Genomic DNA, 22,981 nt, shown 5'->3' with positions numbered 1-22,981 from the left:
TCGCTCTCTCCCCTCCCTCTCGCTCTCTCCCCTCCCTCTCGCTCTCTCCCCTCCCTCTCGCTCTCTCCCCTCCCTCTCGCTCTCTCCCCTCCCTCTCGCTCTCTCCCCTCCCTCTCGCTCTCTCCCCTCCCTCTCGCTCTCTCCCCTCCCTCTCGCTCTCTCCCCTCCCTCTCGCTCTCTCCCCTCCCTCTCGCTCTCTCCCCTCCCTCTCGCTCTCTCCCCTCCCTCTCTTTTGCGCTCTCTCTCCCCCCTCTCTTTTGCGCTCTCTCTCCTCCCTCTCTTTTGCGCTCTCTCTCCTCCCTCTCTTTTGCGCGCTCTCTCTCCCCCCTCTCTTTTGCGCGCTCTCTCTCCCCCCTCTCTTTTGCGCGCTCTCTCTCCTCCCTCTCTTTTGCGCTCTCCCTCCCCCCTCTCTTTTGCGCTCTCCCTCCCCCCTCTCTTTTGCGCGCTCTCCCTCCCCCCTCTCTTTTGCGCTCTCCTCTCCCCCCTCTCTTTTGCGCTCTCTCTCTCCCCCCTCTCTTTTGCGCTCTCTCTCTCCCCCCTCTCTTTTGCGCTCTCTCTCTCCCCCCTCTCTTTTGCTCTCTCTCCCTTCTGGAACAGGGTCTGGGTTTTTATTCAAATCTATTCATTGTCCCGAAGAAGGAAAAATCTTTCAGACCAGTTCTGGATCTGAAGTTTTTGTAAGGTCTTTTAAAACTTCTCATAATACTAATGAAAGACAACATACTGATATATCCTCTGATGAGGATCTCTCTGGTTCAGAGGATCCTACTTCAGACATTGACACTGATAAATCATCTTATCTTTTTAAGATTGAGTACATTCGTTCTTTGTTAAAAGAAGTGTTAACTTTGGATATTGAGGAGTCTGGTCCTCTTGATAATAAATCCAGTAAACATTTAAATTCAGTCTATAAACCTCCTGTGACTACTCCTGAGGTTTTTCCTGTTCGTGATGCCATTTCTGATGTGATTGCTAAGGAATGGACTAAGCCTGGTACTTCTTTTGTTCCTTCTTCAAGGTTTAAAAAGTTGTATCCTTTGCCAGTACATCTTAAGGATCCTTTAGATAGAATAATTGAATCTTATCTAAGGAAAGCTTATTTGCATTCTGGCTATATGCTCAGACCTGCCATTTCTATGGCTGATATTGCGGCTGCATCAACTTTTTGGTTGGATAGCTTAACACAATGGGAAAAGACTGATTTGCATAGCATTGTTAGTTTGCTTCAACATGCTAATTATTTTTTCTGTGATGCTATTTTTGATATCATCAAGATAAATGTTAAATCTATGTCTTTAGCTATTTTAGCTAGAAGAACTTTATGGTTCAAATCATGAAATGCTGACATGGTATCTAAATCTAGGTTACTATCTCTTTCATTCCTGGGTAATACTTTGTTTGGTTCCCAGTTGGATTCAATTATTTCTACTATTACTGGGGGGAAGGGAGTTTTTTTGCCTCAAGATAAAGTCTAAAGGTAAATCTAGAGCTTCTAATCGGTTTCGTTCCTTTCGTCAGAATAGAGAACAGAAAACCACTCCTTCCCCTAAGGACTCTAGCTCCAATTGGAAGCCTTCCTCGAGTTGGAATAAATCCAAGCCTTACAAGAAACCAAAGCCAGCCCCCAAGACTGCATGAAGGTGCGGCCCTCGACCCAGTTCTGCTGGTGGGGGGCAGATTGAAATTATTTAAAGAAGTTTGGGTAGGTTCCAATCAGAATAATTGGATTCAGAATATTGTCTCCCAGGGGTATCGAATAGGTTTCAGAATAAGACCTCCTGTGAGAAGATTTTTTCTCTCTCACGTGCCAACAAATCCTGTGAAAGCTCAGGCTTCTCTGAAATGTGTTTCAGATCTAAAGCTTTCAGGAGTAATTGTACCAGTTCCACTTCTGGAACAGGGTCTGGGTTTTTATTCAAATCTATTCATTGTCCTGAAGAAGGAAAATTTCTTTCAGGCCAGTTCTGGATCTGAAATTTTTAAATCATTTTGTAAGGGTCCCAACTTTCAAGATGGTGACTATAAGAGCTATTCTGCCTTTTTTCAACAAGGTCATTACATGTCCTCAATAGACTTACAGGATGCATATCTTCATATTCCGATTCATCCAGACCACTAACGGTTTCTGAGATTCTCTTTTCTAGACAAGTATTACCAGTTTGTTGCTCTTCCATTTAGCCTAGCAACAGCTCCAAGAATCTTTTTGAAGGTTCTCGGTGCCCTTCTATCTGTAATCAGAGAGCAGGGTATTGCAGTGTTTCCTTATTTGGACGATATCTTGGTACTGGCTCAATCTTTTCATTTAGTAGAATCTCACACAAATCAACTTGTGGTGTTTCTTCGAAGACATGGTTGGAGGATAAATTTACCAAAGAGTTCCTTGATTCCTCAGACAAGGGTCACCTTTTTAGGTTTCCAGATAGATTCAGTGTCCATGACTGTCTTTAACAGACAAGAGACAAATGAAATTGATTTCTGCCTGTCGAAACCTTCAGTTTTGATCATTCCCTTCAGTGGCTATGTGCATGGAAGTTTTAGGTCTCATGACTGCAGCATCGGACGCGATCCCCTTTGCTCGTTTTCATATGAGACCTCTGCAGCTTTGCATGCTGATTCAATGGTGCAGGGATTATACTCGTATATCACAGTTGATATACTTAAATCCCAACATTCAACTCTCTGTCATGGTGGTTAGTCCATCATCGCATTATTTGTTCGTCCTGCCTGGATTGTGATTTCAACAAATTCAAGTGTTTCAGGTTGGGGAGCTGTCTGGGGGTCTCTGGCAGCACAAGGAGTTTGGAATCCTCAAGAGGCGAGGTTACCAATCAATATTTTAGAACTCTGTGCTATTTTCAGGGCTCTTCAGGCTTGGCCACTATTCACTAGAGAGAATTATTAATTTGTTTTCAGACAATATCACAACTGTGGCATATGTCAATCATCAAGGGGGGACTCGCAGTCCTCTAGCAATGAAAGAAGTACCTTGGATACTTTCTTGGGCTGAATCCAACTCTTGCCTCATTTATGCAATACATATTTGTGGTGTAGACAATTGAGAAGCGGATTATCTCAGTCATCAGTCTTTACATCCAGGGGAGTGGTCTCTCCATCCAGATATATTTTATCAGATTGTACAGATGTTGGGTCTCCCTGAAATAGATATGGCTTCCCATCTAAACAAGAAGCTTCCCAGGTACCTTTCCAGGTCCAGGGATCCTCAGGCGGAGATGGTGGATGTGTTAGCAGTTCCTTGGTTTTACCAACCTGCTTACATTTTTCCGCCACTAGTTCTCCTTCCAAGGGTGATCTCCAAGATCATATTGGAACAACCGCATGTGTTTCTGATAGCACCAGCATGGCCTCACAGGTTTTGGTATGCGGACCTTGTCCGGATGTCCAGTTGCCAACCTTGGCCACTTCCTTTAAGGCCAGACCCTCTGTCCCAAGGGCCGTTTTTCCATCAGGATCTCAAATCGCTAAATTTGAAGCTATGGAAATTGAACGCTTAGTGCTTAGTCAGAGGTTTCTCTGACTCAGTGATTAATACTATGCTACAGGCTCGTAAGTCTGTTTCAAGAAAGCTTTATTATCGGGTTTGGAAAACCTTTATTTCATGGTGCTTTTCTCATAAATTCTCTTGGTATTCTTTTAGAATTACTAGAATTTTACAGTTTCTTAAGGATGGTTTGGATAAAGGTTTGTCTGCAAGTACTTTGAAAGAAAAAATCTCTGCTCTTTCTGTTTTATTTCACAGAAAAATTGCTAATCTTCCTGATATTCACTGTTTTGTTCAGGCTTTAGTTTGTATCAAGCCTGTTGTTGAATCAATCTCTCCTCCTTGGAGTCTTAATTTGGTTTTGATGGCTTTGCAGATTCCTCCTTTTGAGCCTATGCATTCTTTGGATATTAAACTACTTTCTTGGAAAGTGTTGTTCCTTTTGGCTATTTCTTCAGCTAGAAGAGTTTCTGAACTGTCTGCTCTCTCTTGTGAGTCTCCTTTTCTGATTTTCCATCAGGATAAGGCTGTTTTGCGGACTTAGTTTAAATTTCTTCCTAAGGTTGTGAATTCTAACAACATTAGTAGGGAAATTGTTGCTCCTTCCCTGTGTCCTAATACCAAGAATACTCTTAAAAGATCTTTACATTTTTTGGATGTTGTAAGAGCTTTGAAATATTATGTCAAAGCTATTAAAGATTTCAGGAAGACTTCTAGTCTATTTGTTGTTTTTTTCTGGTCCTAGGAAAGGTCAGAAAGCCTCTGCCATTTCTTTGGCATCTTGGTTAAAGCTTTTGATTCACAAGGCTTATGTAGATGCGGGGCAGTCTCCGCCTCAGAGAATTACAGCTCATTCTACTAGATCAGTCACCACTTCTTGGGCTTTAAAGAATGAAGCTTCGGTTGATCAGATTTGCAAAGCAACAACTTGGTCTTCTTTGCATACACTTTCTAAATTTTACCATTTTGATGTATTTGCTTCTTCTGAAGCAGTCTCTGGTAGAAAAGTTCTTCAGGCAGCCGTTTCAGTTTGATTCTTTTTCTTATGATTTAAGTTTTTTTTCTTGAAATTTAGGTGAATTTTTTTAAGAGAGACTTATTTTTTTTGAAGATTTATTTTTTTTCAGCAGAAATAGCTGTTTTTATTTTATCCCTTCCTTTCTAGTGACTCTTCTGTGGTCTCCCACATCTTGGGTATTTCTATTCCATACGTGACTAGCTCATAGACTCTTGCCAATTACATAAAGAAAACCTAATTTATGTAAGAACTTACCTGATTAATTTCTTTCATATTGGCAAGAGTCCATGAGGCCCACCCTTTTTATGGTGGTTATAAATTTTGTATAAAAAGCACATTTTATTTCCTGTTCCTCTTTGTGTATGCTTTTTTACTCCTTATTTTATCACCCCACTACTTGGCTATTCGTTAAACTGAATTGTGGGTTTGGTGATGGGTGTATTTATAGGCATTTTTGAGGTTTGGGAAACTTTGCCCCTCCTGGTAGGATTGTATATCCCATACGTCACTAGCTCATGTACTCTTGCCAATATGAAAGAAATTAATTTATCAGGTAAGTTCTTACATGAATAGTTTTTTTTTTTTTTTTTTTAATAATTGGTAAACCACTGAGTGAAAGTACCAGCTTACACTTGCTGTTTTGTGGCTCTTGGAGAAATAAGATAACCTTACTTAAAATTTAAACTGTAAATATTTTTTTTTTTTTTCTTTCAGCAAATTGCCTTCAAGAACTTAGTTCTGAGAAATCGTCGAACAGAGCAAGAGTCAAAGTTGCAGCCCCCATCTAATTCTGTCATACATTTGCCGTTTATCATAGTAAACACCAGCAAGAAGACAGTGATTGACTGTAGCATTTCTAATGACAAGTAGGTTTATATATGGTTATTCTAAAATGCACATCTGCACAATACTGACTAAGGGTTTATGTATTTCTCTTAGTTATAGTGCTTCCTCCCCCCCCCACCCCTAGGATTCATGTGATCTAAATTTAGAACATTTAATGCAACATTATTTTTGTAGTTCAATGTACCTTTTAATATACCCTAATAAAAAGGAGGTTTACTCTAATAACTGTAATGTTGGGGCTTTACTCTCATGGATGGAACCAGACTTGCATATTTCAGGGGTACTTTCTTTTATGAAAGGCACAATTGGGGTAAGCCCATCAATTCCTTGACAAGGTAGTTCATTGTTGAAATATTTAAGGGACATTGTACTGTAAAATGTTCTCCTCTTTAATTTGTTTCATTCATTTTACCTGCTGAAGTGAGTTAAGAATGGTTTGCAAATCGCTTCTTTACCTTTATTTTGTCATTTGAAATAGCTGATTTCTTTCCTAAGATATGGAAAGTCCACAATGTCATCAATCACTAGTGGGAATATCACTCCTGGCCAGCAGGAGGAGGCAAAGAGCACCACAGCAAAGCTGTTAAGTGACACTCCCCTACCCACAATCCCCAGTCATTCTCTTTGCCTCTGTTAATGGAGGAAGGTGAAGTTTGGTGTCTGAAGAAAATTGGTTTTCTTTCGCTACAAGCAAGATTTTGGGTATAGCTATAGTCCACGTCCATCTCTTCATTAGAGTAGTGGTGGCTTTAGAGCAGTTAGGAACTTGTAAGGTGGGCCTTGCTGCATTTTCTCAACATGTGCTGCCCAAGTACAGAAAGCCAGAGTAGGTTTACTCTGTTCTTTCTTTTTTACACATGCCCCTGTAAGGTGTTGGCGTCCGGACGGCTAGAAGTGCAGCTAAGTGCCATTTGTCTTCTGGGACTGGGAGGCTGGCACTGAAAGGGTTAAGTATCAACTCTCTGCATAGAATTAGGACTAGAATCCCTGGTACAGGGTTAATCTTAGGCAGTGAGCAGGCACATGTATGTAATACAGAGAGGGGTTAATCTCCTTATGAGAAGGGGTTAATTTATTGCGGTCGCTCTAAATTTATTTGAGGGCTTAGTTCACACTAGTGTTGGTGTGCAAGTTTTTTGGGGGGCACTTTACTTTGTCTTGATCGCTTATAGCTGCGATATGTTACAGCTAAAGCACAAGTTGATAGCGGCAGTTTAGTTAATTAATTTATTTTTTTTGTCCCGGCCTGAAGCATGTGCTTTACATGAGTGGCACAGCTTCAATTGACGATCACGTGACCTTCCGGCTCCGCTCCTGTAGATTATTGGAGAGGTTTTCAAGCGCCATCAATTGCAGTCCGGATCTCCCTACGCTACATTGAGGGGCAGGTAGGCACCTCAGTCACGGGCTGAGGTGTAAAGGTGTCCTGATAATTTTATTTGGCTTGTTTTGAGACAAATTTATTTCGGTGGAGATATAATTTGCAAGTAGTGAGGCGCAGTACTTTTATTTTTGATTTATGGTCTCTATTGCTCTGTCTGTTAATGAAAACAACAGTACTTCTATTAAATTAACTTTTTCCAATCATGGATCAGGACTCTGCTCTTATGGTCAGGTGCCTGCTTTGCTTGGAAAATCAAGTTGTTTTGCCTTTGCAATTTTGTTCCTCATGTGTAGAGAGGACTTTAAAAAATAAAAACAGACTCTTTGTTTCTGAGCCAACCGTCTCTCAGGATGATGCTGTTCAGGCTATGCCACAGCTTTCTCCTCAAAGTCCCAAGCCTTAGTGGCATCACATACAGTGCCCTGCGGTTCCTCTCAGTCTCCTGGAGGAGTTTATTTGCCTGCAGAGAATACTGCTCAGGTATCTCCTATGTTATCTGAGGCATTATCATTCTCTACCTCCCTTTTCAGATCGAGGATATACTCTTATACCATTACCTCTGCTGATATTTTTCAATACTGGTTTGGCTGTCTGCTATATGTGGATGGGTGTCTTCTGGTAAGTATTAGCACAGTCCAAAAAATTCAGCAGCACTCACCACTATGTAGAAAATTCCATTTTTATTGGGATATTTCGAAATAGAAAAGACAACGTTTCGGACCTCTAGTCCTTAGTCATGTCAATACATAAATGCAGGTAACACACCTTAATATAGGGATAGGGGTTAATAACCACACCTACTTAATTAACAATTCACCTGTGCATACACACACATTTTTTCTTTGCAGTGTTACTTGTCCTTGAGAAGGATGCGCCATCTAGTGGTAGATATATAGTAATACACATTTAAAAAGACAACTATTAAATATTGTTGCAAAAATAACAATTATTACAGGGTATCAGATACAGAGACTAATCCTATTGAAATATTTACAAAAAAACAGATAAATCATATTCTTTATTCATACCAACAGGTGCCATGGTTTCTAATTTATTAATCCAGAATACTTCCTTCTGTTTTAGAAAAAGCTCCCTATTACCACCCCTTCTGGGTAAACTAATCTGGTCAATTATTTGAAACCTTAATTGACATACCCTGTGTTCTGCCTGAATAAAGTGTTCAGCTACTGGATTTTTTATTTTGCCATTTCTGATGTCTGATTTGTGTTCACATATCCTGTCACGGACCATCCTGGTGGTCTCCCCGATGTAACTCCGCCCACATGGGCATTTAATCATGTAAATGGCAAATGTGGTTCTACATGTAAATAAACCCCTGATGTTATATTTCTTGCCTGTACGTGGATGATAGAAAAATTTACCCTTCACCATATTATTGCAACTAGCACAGCCTAAACATGGGTAGCATCCCATATTTTTATCTGTAATATAGCTCTGTATTTTAGTTTTAGCAGTACCTATATCAGCCCTAATTAGCCTATCTCTAAGATTCTTACTTCTTTTATAAGCCGGCATGAATTCTGACTGGAACTCAGTTACATGAGGGTTACATTGGCTCAATATGTGCCAGTGTCTCCTAAGAATAGAATTAATGTTACTGCTTAATGAGTTAAACTTTGTAACAAAGACAACCCGATTTTGTTTCATCTTAACTTTAAGTTTTGTTGTCTCAAGTAAGCTGTTACGTGACACTGTTGCCACTTCTTCAATTTCTTTGTTAACTAAGTCACTGGGATACCCCCTCACTATAAATTTGTCACCCATTTGGTTCAATCTCTGTCTCACAAATTTGTCCTCTGACACAATTCTTCTCACTCTCAAGAGTTGACTGCGAGGTAAAGACCTTTTAAGGGATTCTGGGTGAAAACTATTAAAGTGAAGCAGGCTGTTTTTATCAGTGGGTTTGGTAAACAGATCTGTTTCAAAACTATTGCCTGATTTATAAACTTTAGTGTCAAGAAATTCAATACTTTCCTCACTGTGCTTAAGTGTAAACTTAATATGTGTAGTTGCACTGTTCAGCTGATTAACAAACTCCCATAGGGATCCAATGTCGCCCAACCACACTCCAAATATATCATCTATGTAGCGCCACCAAGTGGCGCCACATAGAATGAAGAGATTGTTCTCAAAGACAAATCTCTCCTCAAAGATGTTCATAAATATATTTGCGTATGTTGGGGCGACATTGGATCCCATGGCCGTACCCTGTCTCTGAATGTAAAATTCATCCTGAAACAGAAAGTAATTACACCTAAGCACAATTTCAAGAAGTTCCAGAACAAAATCAATTTGACAACTGTTGAACGTGCTGTACTGTTGCAACACTTTTTTTACTGCTCCTATACCAGATGCATGTGTTATAGAAGTGTATAGACTTGATACATCTAGAGTATATAAGATACTTTTCTCCGTTGCAATGTTTAAATCATTTAATTTAATCAGAAAATTACTGGTATCTTTAATGTAGGAGTTGGATAATTCTACAAAGGGTCTTAAAATGTGATCAAGATAGATAGAGATGTTAGAACACACAGAATTCATGCTGGAAATAATAGGTCGCCCTGGGGGGGCCTGTAAGTTTTTATGGACCTTAGGTAAGGTATATAGTACTGGTGTTTGTGCATGTTCACGAGATAGGAACATAATTTCCTTTTTACCAATGATGCCATTTTTAAAGGCAAATAGAACCTTTTGATTAATTTCTTTTTCGATATTAAAAATTGGATTATATGGTAAACATTGGTAAACCTCGTTATCAGATAATTGGGACTTAATTTCTTTCACATAGTAATCTTTATCAAGAAGAACTGTTGCTCCGCCCTTATCTGCAGATTTCAAAATAACATTTTTGTTCATTTGCAAAGATTTTAAAGCTTCTATAGACCTATTATCCAAATGGCCCTTATTCTGACCCTGAATGGCTGCATATTTATTAACCTTTGTCTTTTTCAATACCTTATGTTGTAAATTTTTCACATCGTCTAATACCAGTTTTGAAAAGATGTCAATGCTACTATCATAATTAGCTGGCATGTATTTACTTTTAACCTTAAGACCAAGATTTTTAAGATGTAGCTCACTAGAATTTATTCCAGCATTATCAGATCTATCACCATAGCCATCATTAGAAAACATAGATTTTAATTTTAATGTCCTAAAAAATTTAAACAAATCTTTCTCTATCTCAAAAAAATCACATTTGGAAAAAGGGCAAAAAGAAAGTCCACGTTGTAATAATGAAGATTCAGTCTCTGTAATCTGTACCTTTGATAAGTTTAAAACTAGTGATTCACCCTTACTCTCAGTCTGTTCCGATTGCTCCTTCGGGGTGCCATGCCTGTGTCTCCGACCCCCACGTCTGATCCTGCATCTGTCTCCGAGTCCCCCGTTAAGGACCCCAAATCCTGGCTTGTATTCGGTGTTCCGCCATGTCGGCGTCTGTTGTATCTCCGTCTCCGATAACCGGAAGTGCCTCTGACGTCATTTCCGGTCCGTTCCGATCTCCAACGATACACTGTCCCCAGTGAATAATCTTCCTCATCGCGAAGGAACTTGGTACGTTTCCGTGCTTCCAGCACAGAGCGGAGTTCAGCCACAGCTTTATTAGTTGTCTCCATCAATTTATTTAGATCGTCCATCTTTAAGCTTGCCTTTAATTCTGATTCAAGTTTTGACAATTCAGACTGTTGTATATCAATTTCTTTTTGTAAACAGTCCACTGTTAAGACCATCAAATCAAACGAACATTTGTTCAAAATGTACTCAAATTTCTCACAATATTCAGCATTATTGAGCATAAGAGTTGGTCTCACATTCATCCTTAGGCCACGGGGAATGCGCCCCACTCTGTGATATTCGGCCAGTGTAGTAGAATGTAATTCCCAGGCAAGTTTTTTCCCGGGACACTTTGTCAACTGTTTGGAGGAAGCTTCCACAGGCAGAGTTTTAACATTTTTTTTAAGGACACTACTCCAGCAATGTTTGGTGCTTTGTTATATTGTAAACTTTTAAATATATGTGTTTACTTATATTTGCCATGAGTCAGGTCTATGTATATTTCCCTTTTGCAGTCTAGTAGTTGCAGTATGAGAATAATGTTTTAGGAAGTGTATTTAAACTTTTTTCTTCCTTGGGGTTTCAGTCTTTTTTTTCCAATTTAACTTATTTCTCAACATTGGTGTGTCCGGTCCACCGGTGTCATCCATTACTTGAGGGATATTCTCCTCCCCCTACCTGGAAAGGCAAGGAGAGCACACAGCAAGAGCTGTCCATATAGCTCCCCCTCTGGCTCCGCCCACCTAGTCATTCTCCTTGCCGCTCTGAACAAGTAGCATCTCCACGGGGATGGTGAGGAGTTTGTGGTTTTAGTTGTAGTTTTTTATTTCTTCTATCAAGAGTTTGTTATTTTAAAATAGTGCTGGTATGTACTATTTACTCTGAAACAGAAAGAGATGAAGAATTCTGTTTAAAAGAGGAGTATGATTTTAGCAGCAGTAACTAAAATCGATTGCTGTTCCCACACAGGACTGTTGAGATGAGAGAACTTCAGTTGGGGGGAACAGTTTGCAGACTTTTCTGCTTAAGGTATGACTAGCCATTTTCTAACAAGACTGTGTAATGCTGGAAGGCTGTCATTTTCCCTCATGGGGATCGGTAAGCCATTTTCTTAGACTCAGAAAGAATAAAGGGCTTATTATGGGCTATTAACTGGTGGACACTCTTAAGGGCTAAATCGATTGTTTATTTAAGTTTTTATTTAAAGTTTGAAGTGGATTTTAAACTTTTATTATTTGGGGAACGTTTTTTATCACCAGGCACTAGTTAAGACACCTTCCCAGTCAGGAAGGGCCTTTCACTGTATTAGGCAGAGCCTCATTTTCGCGCCATTATTGTGCAGTTTCTTTTAAGTACAGTGCATGCAGATGCATGTGAGAGGGTCTGGTGTCCACTGAAAAAGTTCCTAGAAGGCTTGAAATACCCCCCTGGGATAGTTGAAGTCACAACAAAGGCTGTGGCTGGGACTGTAGTGGGGTTTAAAATTGCAAACGACTCCGGTTTCCACATTTTAAGGGTTAAGAGCTTGAAAATTGGGGTTAGACACTGTGGTGAAAATTTGGTAAAGATTGGATAATTCCTTCATAGTTTTTCACATATTCAGTAATAAAGTGTGCCCTGTTTAACATTTAAAGAGACAGTAACGGTTTTGTTTTAAAACGGTTTTTGTACTTTATTAACCAGTTTAAGCCTGTTTAACATGTCTGTACCTTCTGATAGATCATGTTCTGTATGTATGGAAGCCAATGTGGTTCCCCCTTCAAATATATGTGATAATTGTGCCATAGCGTCCAAACACAGTAAGGACAGTATTGTCACAAATAGTAAGGTTGCCCAGGATGATTCTTCAGATGAAGGAAGTAGAGATAGTTCTACATCTTCTCCTTCTGTGTCTATACCAGTTATGCCCGCGCAGGCGACCCCTAGTACTTCTAGCGCGCCAATGCTTGTTACTATGCAACAATTGACGGCAGTAATGGATAACTCCATAGCTAATATTTTATCCAAAATGCCAGCATTTCAGAGAGAGCGCGATTGCTCTGTTTTAAACACTGTAGAGCAGGAGGGCGCTGATGATAATTTTTCTGTCATACCCTCACACCCAGTCTGAAGTGGCAGTGAGGGAGGGTTTCTCAGATGGAGAAATTTCTGATACAGGAAGAATTTCTCAGCAGCAGAACCTGATGTTGTGACATTTAAATTTAAATCAGAGCATCTCCGCGCATTACTTAAGGAGGTGCTATCTACTCTGGATGATTGTGACAATCTGGTCATCCCAGAAAACTTGTGCAAGATGGACAAGTTCCTAGAAGTCCCGGTGCACCCTGATGCCTTTCCGATACCTAAACGGGTGGCGGACATAGTGAATAAGGAGTGGGAGAAGCCAGGCATACCTTTTTGTCCCTCCTCCTATATTTAAGAAATTGTTCCCTATGGTCGACCCCGAGGAAGGACATATGGCAAAACAGTCCCTAAGGTCGAGGGGGGCGGTTTCTACACTAGCCAAACGCACGACCATTCCCATTGAGGACAATTGTGCTTTCAAAGATCCTATGGATAAAAAATTGGAGGTTTTGCTTAAAAAGATTTTTGTACAGCAAGGTTACCTCCTTCAACCTATTTCGTGCATTATTTCTGTCACTACAGCGACGTGGTTCTGGGTTCGAGGAACTGGAAAAGTCGCTCAGTAGGGAGACTCCGTATGAGGAAGTCATGGACAGAATTCATGCACTTAAGTTAGCTAATTCCCTTTATTTTAGACGCCGCTTTGCAGTTAGCGAGATTAGCGGCAAAAAATTCAGGGTTTGCAATTGTGGCGCGCAGAGCGCTCTGGCTAAAGTCTTGGTCGGCGGATGTATCTTCCAAGACAAAATTGCTTAATATCCCTTTCAAAGGTAAGACCCTTTTTGGGCCAGAATTGAAAGAAATTATTTCAGGACATCACTGGGGGAAAGGGCCATGCCCTCCCACAGGATAGGCCTTTCAAGGCTAAGAATAAGTCCAATTTTCGTTCCTTTCGCAATTTCAGGAACGGACCGGCTTCTAACTCGGCAGCCTCTAGACAAGAGGGTAACGCTTCCCAGACTAAACCAGCTTGGAAACCAATGCAAGGCTGGAATAAGGGTAAACAGGCCAAGAAGCCTGCTGCTTCTACCAAGACAGCATGAAGGGGTAGCCCCCGGTCCGGGACCGGATCTAGTAGGGGGCAGACTCTCTCACTTTGCTCAGGCCTGGGCAAGAGATGTTCAGGATCCCTGGACACTAGAAATAGTCTCTCAGGGTTATCTTCTAGAATTCAAGGAACTACCCCCAAGGGGAAGGTTCCACATTTCTCACTTATCTTCAAACCAAATAAGTAGACAGGCATTCTTACATTGTGTAGAAGACCTGTTAAAGATGGAAGTGATACACCCAGTTCCAACTGTGGAACCAAGTTCAGGGTTTTTTTTACTCAAATCTGTTTGTAGTTCCCAAAAAGAGGGAACTTTCAGACCAATTCTGGATTTAAAAATTCTAAACAAATTCCTCAGAGTTCCATCGTTCAAAATGGAAACCATTTGAACAATTTTACCTACAATCCAGGAGGGTCAATATATGACTACCGTGGATTTAAAGGATGCGTATCTACATATTCCTATCCACAAAGATCATCATCAGTTCCTAAGGTTTGCCTTTCTGGACAAACATTATCAGTTTGTGGCTGTCCCATTCGGACTAGCCACTGCTCCCAGAATTTTCACAAAGGTGCTCGGGTCCCTTCTAGCGGTTCTAGGACCAAGGGGCATTGCAGTGGCACCTTATCTGGACGACATTCTAATGCAAGCATCGTCTCTTTCCAAGGCAAAGACTCATACAGACATTGTTCTAGCCTTTCTCAGATCTCACGGGTGGAAGGTGAACGTAGAAAAGAGTTCCCTGTCTCCGTCGACAAGAGTTCCCTTTTTGGGAACAATAATAGATTCTTTTGAAATGAAGATCTTCCTGACAGAAGTCAGAAAGTCAAAGCTTCTAAACGCTTGTCAAGTTCTTCTCTCTATTCTGCAGTCTTCCATAGCTCAGTGCATGGAAGTAGTAGGGTTGATGGTTGCAGCAATGGACATAGTTCCTTTTTGCTCTAATTCATTTAAGACTATTACAACTGTGCATGCTCCAGTAGACAGGATCACCTGTCTCAGGGAATGAGTTTCTACAGACCAAAGTGGGTCATTGTCACGACCAACGCCAGTCTATCAGGCTGGGGCGCGGTCTGGGATTCCCTGAAAACTCTTCTCCCGATCAACATCCTAGAACTGAGAGCGATATTCAATGCTCTCCGGGCTTGGCCTCATCTAGCGAAGGCCGGATACATAAGATTCCAGTCAGATATCATGACGACTGTAGCTTACATCAACCATCAGGGAGGAACAAGGAGTTCCTTGGCGATGAGAGAGGTATCCGAGATCATCAAATGGGCGGAGGATCACTCCTGCCACCTATCTGCAATCCACATCCCAGGAGTAGACAACTGGGAGGCGGATTATCTGAGTCGTCAGATTTTCTATCCGGGGGAGTGGGAACTCCACCCGGAGGTGTTTGCCCCAGTTGACTCAATTATGGGGCATTCCAGACATGGATCTGATGGCGTCTCGTCAGAACTTCAAGGTTCCTTGCTACGGTTCCAGATCCAGGGATCCCAAGGCCACTCTTGTGGATGCATTAGTGGCGCCTTGGTCATTCAACCTAGCTTATGCGTTTCCACCGTTCCCTCTCCTTCCCAGGCTTGTAGCCAGGATCAAACAGGAGAAGGCCTCTGTGATTCTGATAGCTCCTGCGTGGGCCGCGCAGGACTTGGTATACAGACCTGGTGAATATGTCATCGGCTCCACCATGGAAGCTACCTTTGAGACAGGATCTTCTAGTACAAGGTCCATTCGAACATCCAAATCTAATTTCTCTGCAGCTGACTGCTTGGAAATTGAACGTTTGATTTTATCCAAGCGTGGGTTTTCAGATTCAGTGATAGATACTCTGGTCCAAGCCAGAAAACCTGTGTCTAGAAGATTTACCATAAAATATGGAAAAGATATATCTGTTGGTGTGAATCCAAGGGATTCTCCTGGAGGAAGATTAAAATTCCTAAGATCGGGGGAGGAGCCATCATTGGAGCTGAGCGGTCGCATTTTATTGCAGCTCCGGCCATACTATATATAAAAAACTAATTTAACGGCCGTTCAGCTCCCTCATTTTAATCACAGCTAGTACTTGTGGGACCAGTGACTTTAATAAACTAAAACCAGGCATCACTGTTACTGGTAGATACATCTTGACCTCATTGAAGCTTGCCTGGATGATCGGAGTGTTGAGCGGCGGCCATCTTATAACCCACGCGGTGTACAACCAAAGAGGCAAGAAATTCCCCATAACTGCTTGCGATGTGGCTGGCACCCTGGGGCCCCGGTGTCCAGTGCTCGTCCCACATAGCACATGGAGAGACACAGGAGACAGCCCGACCCGGTATGAGGAAGCGAACATAATCTCTTTACCGCGCATATATGGATCTATGGAAACAGCACTCTGCATAGCCCCTGCAGCCGCCCAAACATCTCCTAAGCTCAAGGATTGTAGATACCTTTTGCCGCTAATGGAGATAACAGCTACAGAGAGTATAGGGGAAGACTACCTACCTATTGCTGCAACCCAGGAGAACAACCCAGGGCCTCTGCTAAGTCCGGAAATAATGATCCCTAGAGGTATCGGTTAGATGAACTGTCCGGCTGACCACTTTGTCTGCTGAGGTTTTGGTGACGACTAGTTTCAGTGCTTCTGGTCTATTGAAAGTTTGTAAGATGCTCACTGCATAGAATGATAGCCCTCTGTTTTGCGCAAAACAAGGAGCTAATCTATTATTATGATCGGATTTTATATTCCTTATGCACTCTTAACTTTTACTAATGCTGATACTTTCTTTTGTACCCTCACATTGTCCGAATTATTTACTGAAGACTTGGTGGTCTGTAGCTTTAAGCTCACAACTATACCGAAGACCTACTGATTATGACGATGTTTATCCTATTTAAATTATTAGCCCTTTATTTGGTTTGCATTGCATTGCTCTATCTACTTGCTATGTAATTATCTATATCTCTCCAGCTACCTTTTAATGACTACAACTAATGTTAGAAACAAAGAGATGATGGTTGTCACTGCTCACATTTTTTTTTTTTCTGCTAAGTTTTATGCCTTCAGTGTCCTTGCAGGTTTATAGATTTGCGTTGGGAAGCCTTATTGTAGTATATTGCACTTATGGTTATGTGCTTACTTTGAAGGTTGACACACCACTGCACCTATCTTGCTAGCTTAGTACACATATCCCCTGTTGAGCAAATATTTTCCACCAATATATCAACCAAGGTTCCCATATGAGATGCATATGAGTTTTTAACCCCTAGACTTGTACGGTCATATATATGTTGAGCCCTGTTCTACAGATCTACGTCAGACTGCTTCCCATCTCTCATAGTTATATAACTACCAACTTTTGTTTGCATTGATACTTTAATAGAGATATAATAGTTACTGACTTCTAGCTTATCATGCACATACCTTTATTGATCACCTATTTGTAAGAACAGCTGTTGCTATCCTCTAAAATATTTGTACAGAATAAGGTTATACTATAGTTATTGGTCGCGTTGATGTCTTTCGTAGTTGGGGGTGCGCTGCCTGCGGCCGGGGCAGGGTATGTCTACTTGCGGTTTTCATTAGCATAGCCAATGTCCTGGGACACTCTTCCCTCTGTTAGATATGCACAGCTCCTAGCTCACAGCGGAACTTCAGTGTCTCCTGCGCCATTCAATTCATAGTATTTACTACCCAGAGCAATGGGATAAGCTAGTATATAGTTACCCCGGGTCCCTGTATTTTATTATATTGAGTAGAATGTGGAGGCGATGCAAGTGTTTAATAAGATAAACATATATCGACCCCTAATCAACAAAAGCTCTGCTTAGTAGAAATTCCTGTAACCTAATATAAGTTTCTTAAAGCATTTATACCGTCTCTTAGTGCTGGCTGGCCCTGCACTGTTATTACCACGCATTGCCCTCTCTCTTTTTATGTCTCACAGTGAGTTATGAATACTACACCAAGATTCTGAACCTAGATATTAAGGGTCTATCTTGCAGGGTATAATGTAATCATATTTTGCAATCAATGCTATTTCCTATACACTAGCTAATAATGTGGTTGAACAGGATTCTCTCCGTTAGGTCATATCATACAGTAGTATTTAAACATATATACACACTGTTCCTCATTTACAACACAGTATATTCTCTTCTCTTTAAGTAGGGGCAGCGCATTTTAGCTTATCATGCCTAAGTAATCACCTCCTCTTCCCACCCCTCCCCCCCCACATACATAATACACCTCCTTGGCAAGGAGATTTAAATATGCGGTTTCTCTTGTCTATACCGCACCTCAATTGTTTACTCTATAAGTTATATCTCTAAGTTCTCAGATGCCAATACAGACAACTATATTGCAATCCTAATCATTCTTTCCATGGTGACTTTTACATTATAGTAGTATGCTGTTACTATCTATCTTATATAACCCAGTAATCTACATAATTTATGAGTAGTCCTGTGGGTTCATTATCATTCCCAGTTAACACCCTTCCTGCCATTTGTTACAACCCTTTCGGGATGTTCAATTGTTAATAATTCCAAGTTTGCGGACACACATGGAAGATAATGTTTTACAGTTAAGACGAGATGAATCTTCAGGAATAAAAATTCCCATTCATTAATAAAGAGAAAAATCCCAACAATTTTGGCATATTGGAAAAAGGTTAATGGGTCATAAGTATGAGTTAATACAGTTTGAGATTATTGTATGTACACGGCCTTACTAAACTCTTGAATATCCCAATTTGTACCTTATCATATATGCTAATGTTTTATTCCTACCCTGCGTGGTAGGAAAATATCGCTTGTGTATGTCTACATTGTTGGATATAAATAAAAGTTTAAAAAAAAAAAAAAAATTCCTAAGATCCTCTCCTTTCTCCAAGAAGGTTTGGATAAGGGATCGTCAGCGAGTTCTCTAAAAGGACAGATTTCTGCTTTATCTGTCTTGTTATACAAACGACTGGCAGCTGTGGCAGAGGTACAAGCTTTTGTACAGGCTTTGGTCAGAATCAAACCTGTTTACAGACCCTTGACTCCTCCTTGGAGTCTAAATTTAGTTATTTCAGTTCTTCAGGGGGTTCCGTTTGAACCCTTACATTCCATAGATATCAAGTTGCTATCTTGGAAAGTTCTGTTTTTGGTTGCTATTTCTTCTGCTAGAAGAGTTTCTGAATTATCTGCTTTGCAGTGTGATCCACCCTATCTGGTGTTCCATTCAGATAAGGTTATTTTGCGTACCAAGCTTGGTTTTCTTCCAAAAGTTGTTTCCAACCAGAATATTAACCAGGAAATAGTTGTTCCTTCTCTGTGCCCGAATCCAGTTTCAAAGAAGGAACGTTTGTTACACAATTTAGATGTAGTCCGTGCTTTAAAGTTCTATTTAGAAGCAACAAAGAATTTTAGAAAAACATCGTCCTTGTTTGTCGTTTACTCTGGTAAGAGGAGAGGACAAAAAGCTATTGCTACCTCTCTTTCTTTCTGGCTGAAAAGCATTATCCGATTGGCTTATGAGACTGCCGGACGGCAGCCTCCTGAACGAATCACAGCTCACTCCACTAGGGCTGTGGCTTCCACATGGCTTCTGTTAATCAGATATGTAAGGCAGCGACTTGGTCTTCTCTGCACACTTTTGCCAAATTTTATAAAATTTTATATTTTTGCTTCTTCGGAGGCTGTTTTTGGGAGAAAGGTTTTGCAAGCCGTGGTGCCTTCTGTTTAGGTAACCTGATTTGCTCCCTCCCTTCATCCGTGTCCTAAAGCTTTGGTATTGGTTCCCACAAGTAATGGATGACGCCGTGGACCGGACACACCAATGTTGGAGAAAACAGAATTTATGCTTACCTGATAAATTACTTTATCCAACGGTGTGTCCGGTCCACGGCCCGCCCTGGTTTTTTAATCAGGTTTGAAAAATTTTTCTTTTTCTTTATACACTACAGTCACCACGGCACCCTATAGTTTTCTCCTTTTTCTCCTAACCGTCGGTCGAATGACTGGGGGGAGGAGCCAGAGGGGGAGCTCTCCTTGCCTTTCCCTGTAGGGGAGGAGAATATCCCACAAGTAATGGATGACGCCGTGGACCGGACACACCGTTGGAGAAAGTAATTTATCAGGTAAGCATAAATTCTGTTTTTTCTTTAATTTTCGCGGGCAAATCTAGGCTCGTGTGGACGCAAAATGCTGTTATTTTTTTGGGGCCAAGTTGCGCCTATAGTGGTGCAAATTTCATCATTTCCTGCGTCTTTGTTGACGCTAGTGGTTTTGGTGTTGGTTTGACGCCATCATTTTTTTTTCACTTCCTTTTGAGTCGTGCGTCATACTTGGCGACAAAATTTTTTGATTTTCTTTCATGTAATTGGCAAGAGTCCATGAGCTAGTGACGTATGGGATATACAATCCTACCAGGAGGGGCAAAGTTTCCCAAACCTCAAAATGCGTATAAATACACCCCTCACCACACCCACAATTCAGTTTTACAAACTTTGCCTCCTATGGAGGTGGTGAAGTAAGTTTTGTGCTTGATTTTCTTCTGTGATATGCGCTTCTCAGCATTTGTTTCCAAGGTAACAATTTATTTGGTTCTCATTTGGATTCAATTATTTCAACTGTTACTGGGGGAAGGGAGTTTTTTTACCTCAGGATAAAAGATCTAAGGGTAAATCTAAAGCTTCTAATCGTTTTCGTTCTTTTCGACAGAATAAGGAACAGAAAGCCAATCCTTCCCCCAAAGAATCTGGTTTCAATTGGAAACCCTCTTCAAATTGGAATTAATCCAAGCCTTTTAAGAAACCAAAACCAGCCCCCAAGTCTGCATCAAGGTGCGGCCCTCATTCCAGCTCAGCTGGTGGGAGGCAGATTAAAAATTTTCCTAGACATTTGTGCAGATTCTGTCCAAAATCAATGGATTCAGATCATTGTCTCTGAAGGGTATAGAATAGGATTCAGAGTAAGACTTCATGTGAGAAGATTATTTTCTCTCACGCGTTCCAGCAAACCCAGTGAAAGCTCAGGCCTTTCTAAAGTGTGTTTCAGATCTAGAACTTTCAGGGGTAATTATACCAGTTCCGTTTCAGTAACAGGGTCTGGGGTTTTATTCAAATCTATTCATTGTCCCAAAGAAAGAAAATTCATTCAGGCCAGTTCTGGATCTGAAAATTTTGAATAGTTTTGTAAGAGTGCCAACTTTCAAAATGGTGACACTAAGGACTATTCTGCCTTTTGGTCAGCAAGGTCATATGTCCACGATAAACTTACAGGATGCATATCTTCATATTCCGATTCATCCAGACCACTATCGCTTTCTGAGATTCTCTTTTCTAGACAAGCATTACCAATTTGTCGCTCTTCCATTTTGCTTAGCGACAGCTCCAAGAATTTTTTTTCAAAAGTTCTCGGTGCCCTACTCTCTGTAATCAGAGAACAGGGAATTGCGGTGTTTCCTTATTTGGACAATATCTTGGTACTAGCTCAGTCTTTACATTTTGCCGAATCTCACATGATTCAACTAGTGTTGTTTCTTCAAAGACATGGTTGGAGGATCAATTTACCAAAAAGTTTCTTGATTCCTCAGACAAGGGTCACTTTTTTAGGTTTTCATATAGATTCAGTGTCCATGACTCTGTCTCTAACAGAAAAAAGACGAATGAAATTGGTTGCAGCTTGTCAGAACCTTCAGTCTCAATCATTCCCTTCAGTGCATTGAAGTTTTAGGTCTCATGACTGCAGTATCGGATGCGATCCCCTTTGCTTGTTTTCCTTTGAGACCTCTCCAGCTTTGTATGCTGAAGCAATGGTGCAGGGATTATACAAAGATATCACAATTAATATCCTTAAATCTGAATGTTCAACTTTCTCTGACTTGGTGGTTAGATCACCACCGTATAATTCAAGGGACCTCTTTTGTTCGTCCAACCTGGATTGTAATCACAACAGATGCAAGTCTTGCAGGTTGGGGAGCTGTCTGGGGATCTCTGACAGCACAAGGGGTTTGGAATTCTCAAAAGGCGAGGTTAACAATTAATATTTTAGAACTCCATGCTATTTTCAGGGCTCTTCAGGTTTGGCCTCTGTTGAAGAGAGAACCATTCATTTGTTTTCAGACAGATAATATCATAACTGTGGCATATGTCAATCATCAGGGTGGGACTCGCAGCCCCCTAGCTATGAAAGAAGTATCTCGGATACTTGCTTGTGCGGAATCCAACTCCTGTCTAATTTCTGCGGTACATATCCCAGGTGTAGACAATTGGGAAGCGGATTATCTCAGCCGTCAGACTTTACATCCAGATGTGTTTTTTCAGATTGTTCAGATGTGGGGTCTTCCAGAAATAGATCTGATGGCTTCCCATCTAAACAAGAAACTTCCCAGGTACTTGTCCAGGTCCAGGGATCCTCAGGTGGAGTCGGTGGATGCGTTAGCAGTTCCTTGGTTTTACCAACCTGCTTATATGTTCCCGCCTCTAGTTCTTTCAAGAGTGATCTCCAACATCATCGTGGAACATTTGTTTGTGTTTCTGGTAGCACCAGCATGGCCTCACAGGTTCTGGTATGTGGACCTTGTCCGGATGTCCAGTTGTCAACCTTGGCCACTTCCTTTAAGACCAGACCTTCTGTCTCAAGGACTGTTTTTCCATCAGGATCTCAAATCATTAAATTTGAAGGTATGGAAATTGAACGCTTAGTGCTTAGTCATAGAGGTTTCTCTGACTCAGTGATTGATACCATGTTACAGCCTCGTAAATCTGTTTCTAGGAAGATTTATTATCGAGTTTGAAGACTTATATTTCATGTTGTTCTTCTCATAAATTCTCCTGGCATTCTTTTAGAATTCCTAGAATTTTACAGTTTCTTCATGATGGTTTGGATAAAGGTTTGTCTGCAAGTTCATTGAAGGGATAAATCTCTGCTCTTTGTTTTATTTGACAGTAGAGCTGCAACAACTAATCGTCATAATCGATAATAGATTATGAAAATAGTTGTCAACGAATCTCATAATCGATTAATCGATTAGTTGGTTTGCAATTAGTTGGTCTGTGCACAACACCAGCTGCTTCACTCCAATGAACTCCTGCACATGGTATTGTGTTTTATGGTTATGTCCTTAGCCTAAAGGACGTCTGCTTTTCACTTTTTCAGGACAATATAAGTTTACAATTGCCCCTGGCTTATGTGCAACCCAGATATAATAGTCATCATTTGGATTGTTTATATTAAATTTGGTGATTTGGAACTATGCTTTGCATGATATAGTGCCAAGCTTGTTGTTTACACCTTGCCCCTAGATTGATGTGAGTTATTTAAATTGATTTGCACTATTATCTGTTTGCACAATTATTAGCGTATTGCTTGCTATTGCTGATTATATGTACTGTATAAATGTGTAAGGCTTTGTCCTGTTATTGATGTATAGTCCTTAGCGCTTTTAAAAAAAAAATTTTATATTAATAAATTGTGTTAATATGTACCAGATTCAACCTTTATAATTA

General features: G+C 40.7%; 1 protein-coding gene across 4 annotated transcripts in view; it reads left to right on the top strand.

Moving 5' to 3' along the window:
- TFDP1 (transcription factor Dp-1) overlaps positions 1-22,981 on the top strand; it is a 448,358-nt gene that overhangs the window by 234,291 nt on the left and 191,086 nt on the right. For all 4 annotated transcript variants that reach the window (XM_053707753.1, XM_053707750.1, XM_053707752.1 and 1 more), the window contains exon 9: positions 5,232-5,383. In XM_053707753.1, coding sequence (XP_053563728.1) covers positions 5,232-5,383 — 152 coding nt within the window. The remainder of the gene's footprint in view (positions 1-5,231; positions 5,384-22,981) is intronic.

This window comes from Bombina bombina, chromosome 3, assembly GCF_027579735.1.
Source record: "Bombina bombina isolate aBomBom1 chromosome 3, aBomBom1.pri, whole genome shotgun sequence".
Taxonomy (NCBI): domain Eukaryota; kingdom Metazoa; phylum Chordata; class Amphibia; order Anura; family Bombinatoridae; genus Bombina; species Bombina bombina.
This window is presented reverse-complemented; position numbering and strand designations above follow the sequence as displayed.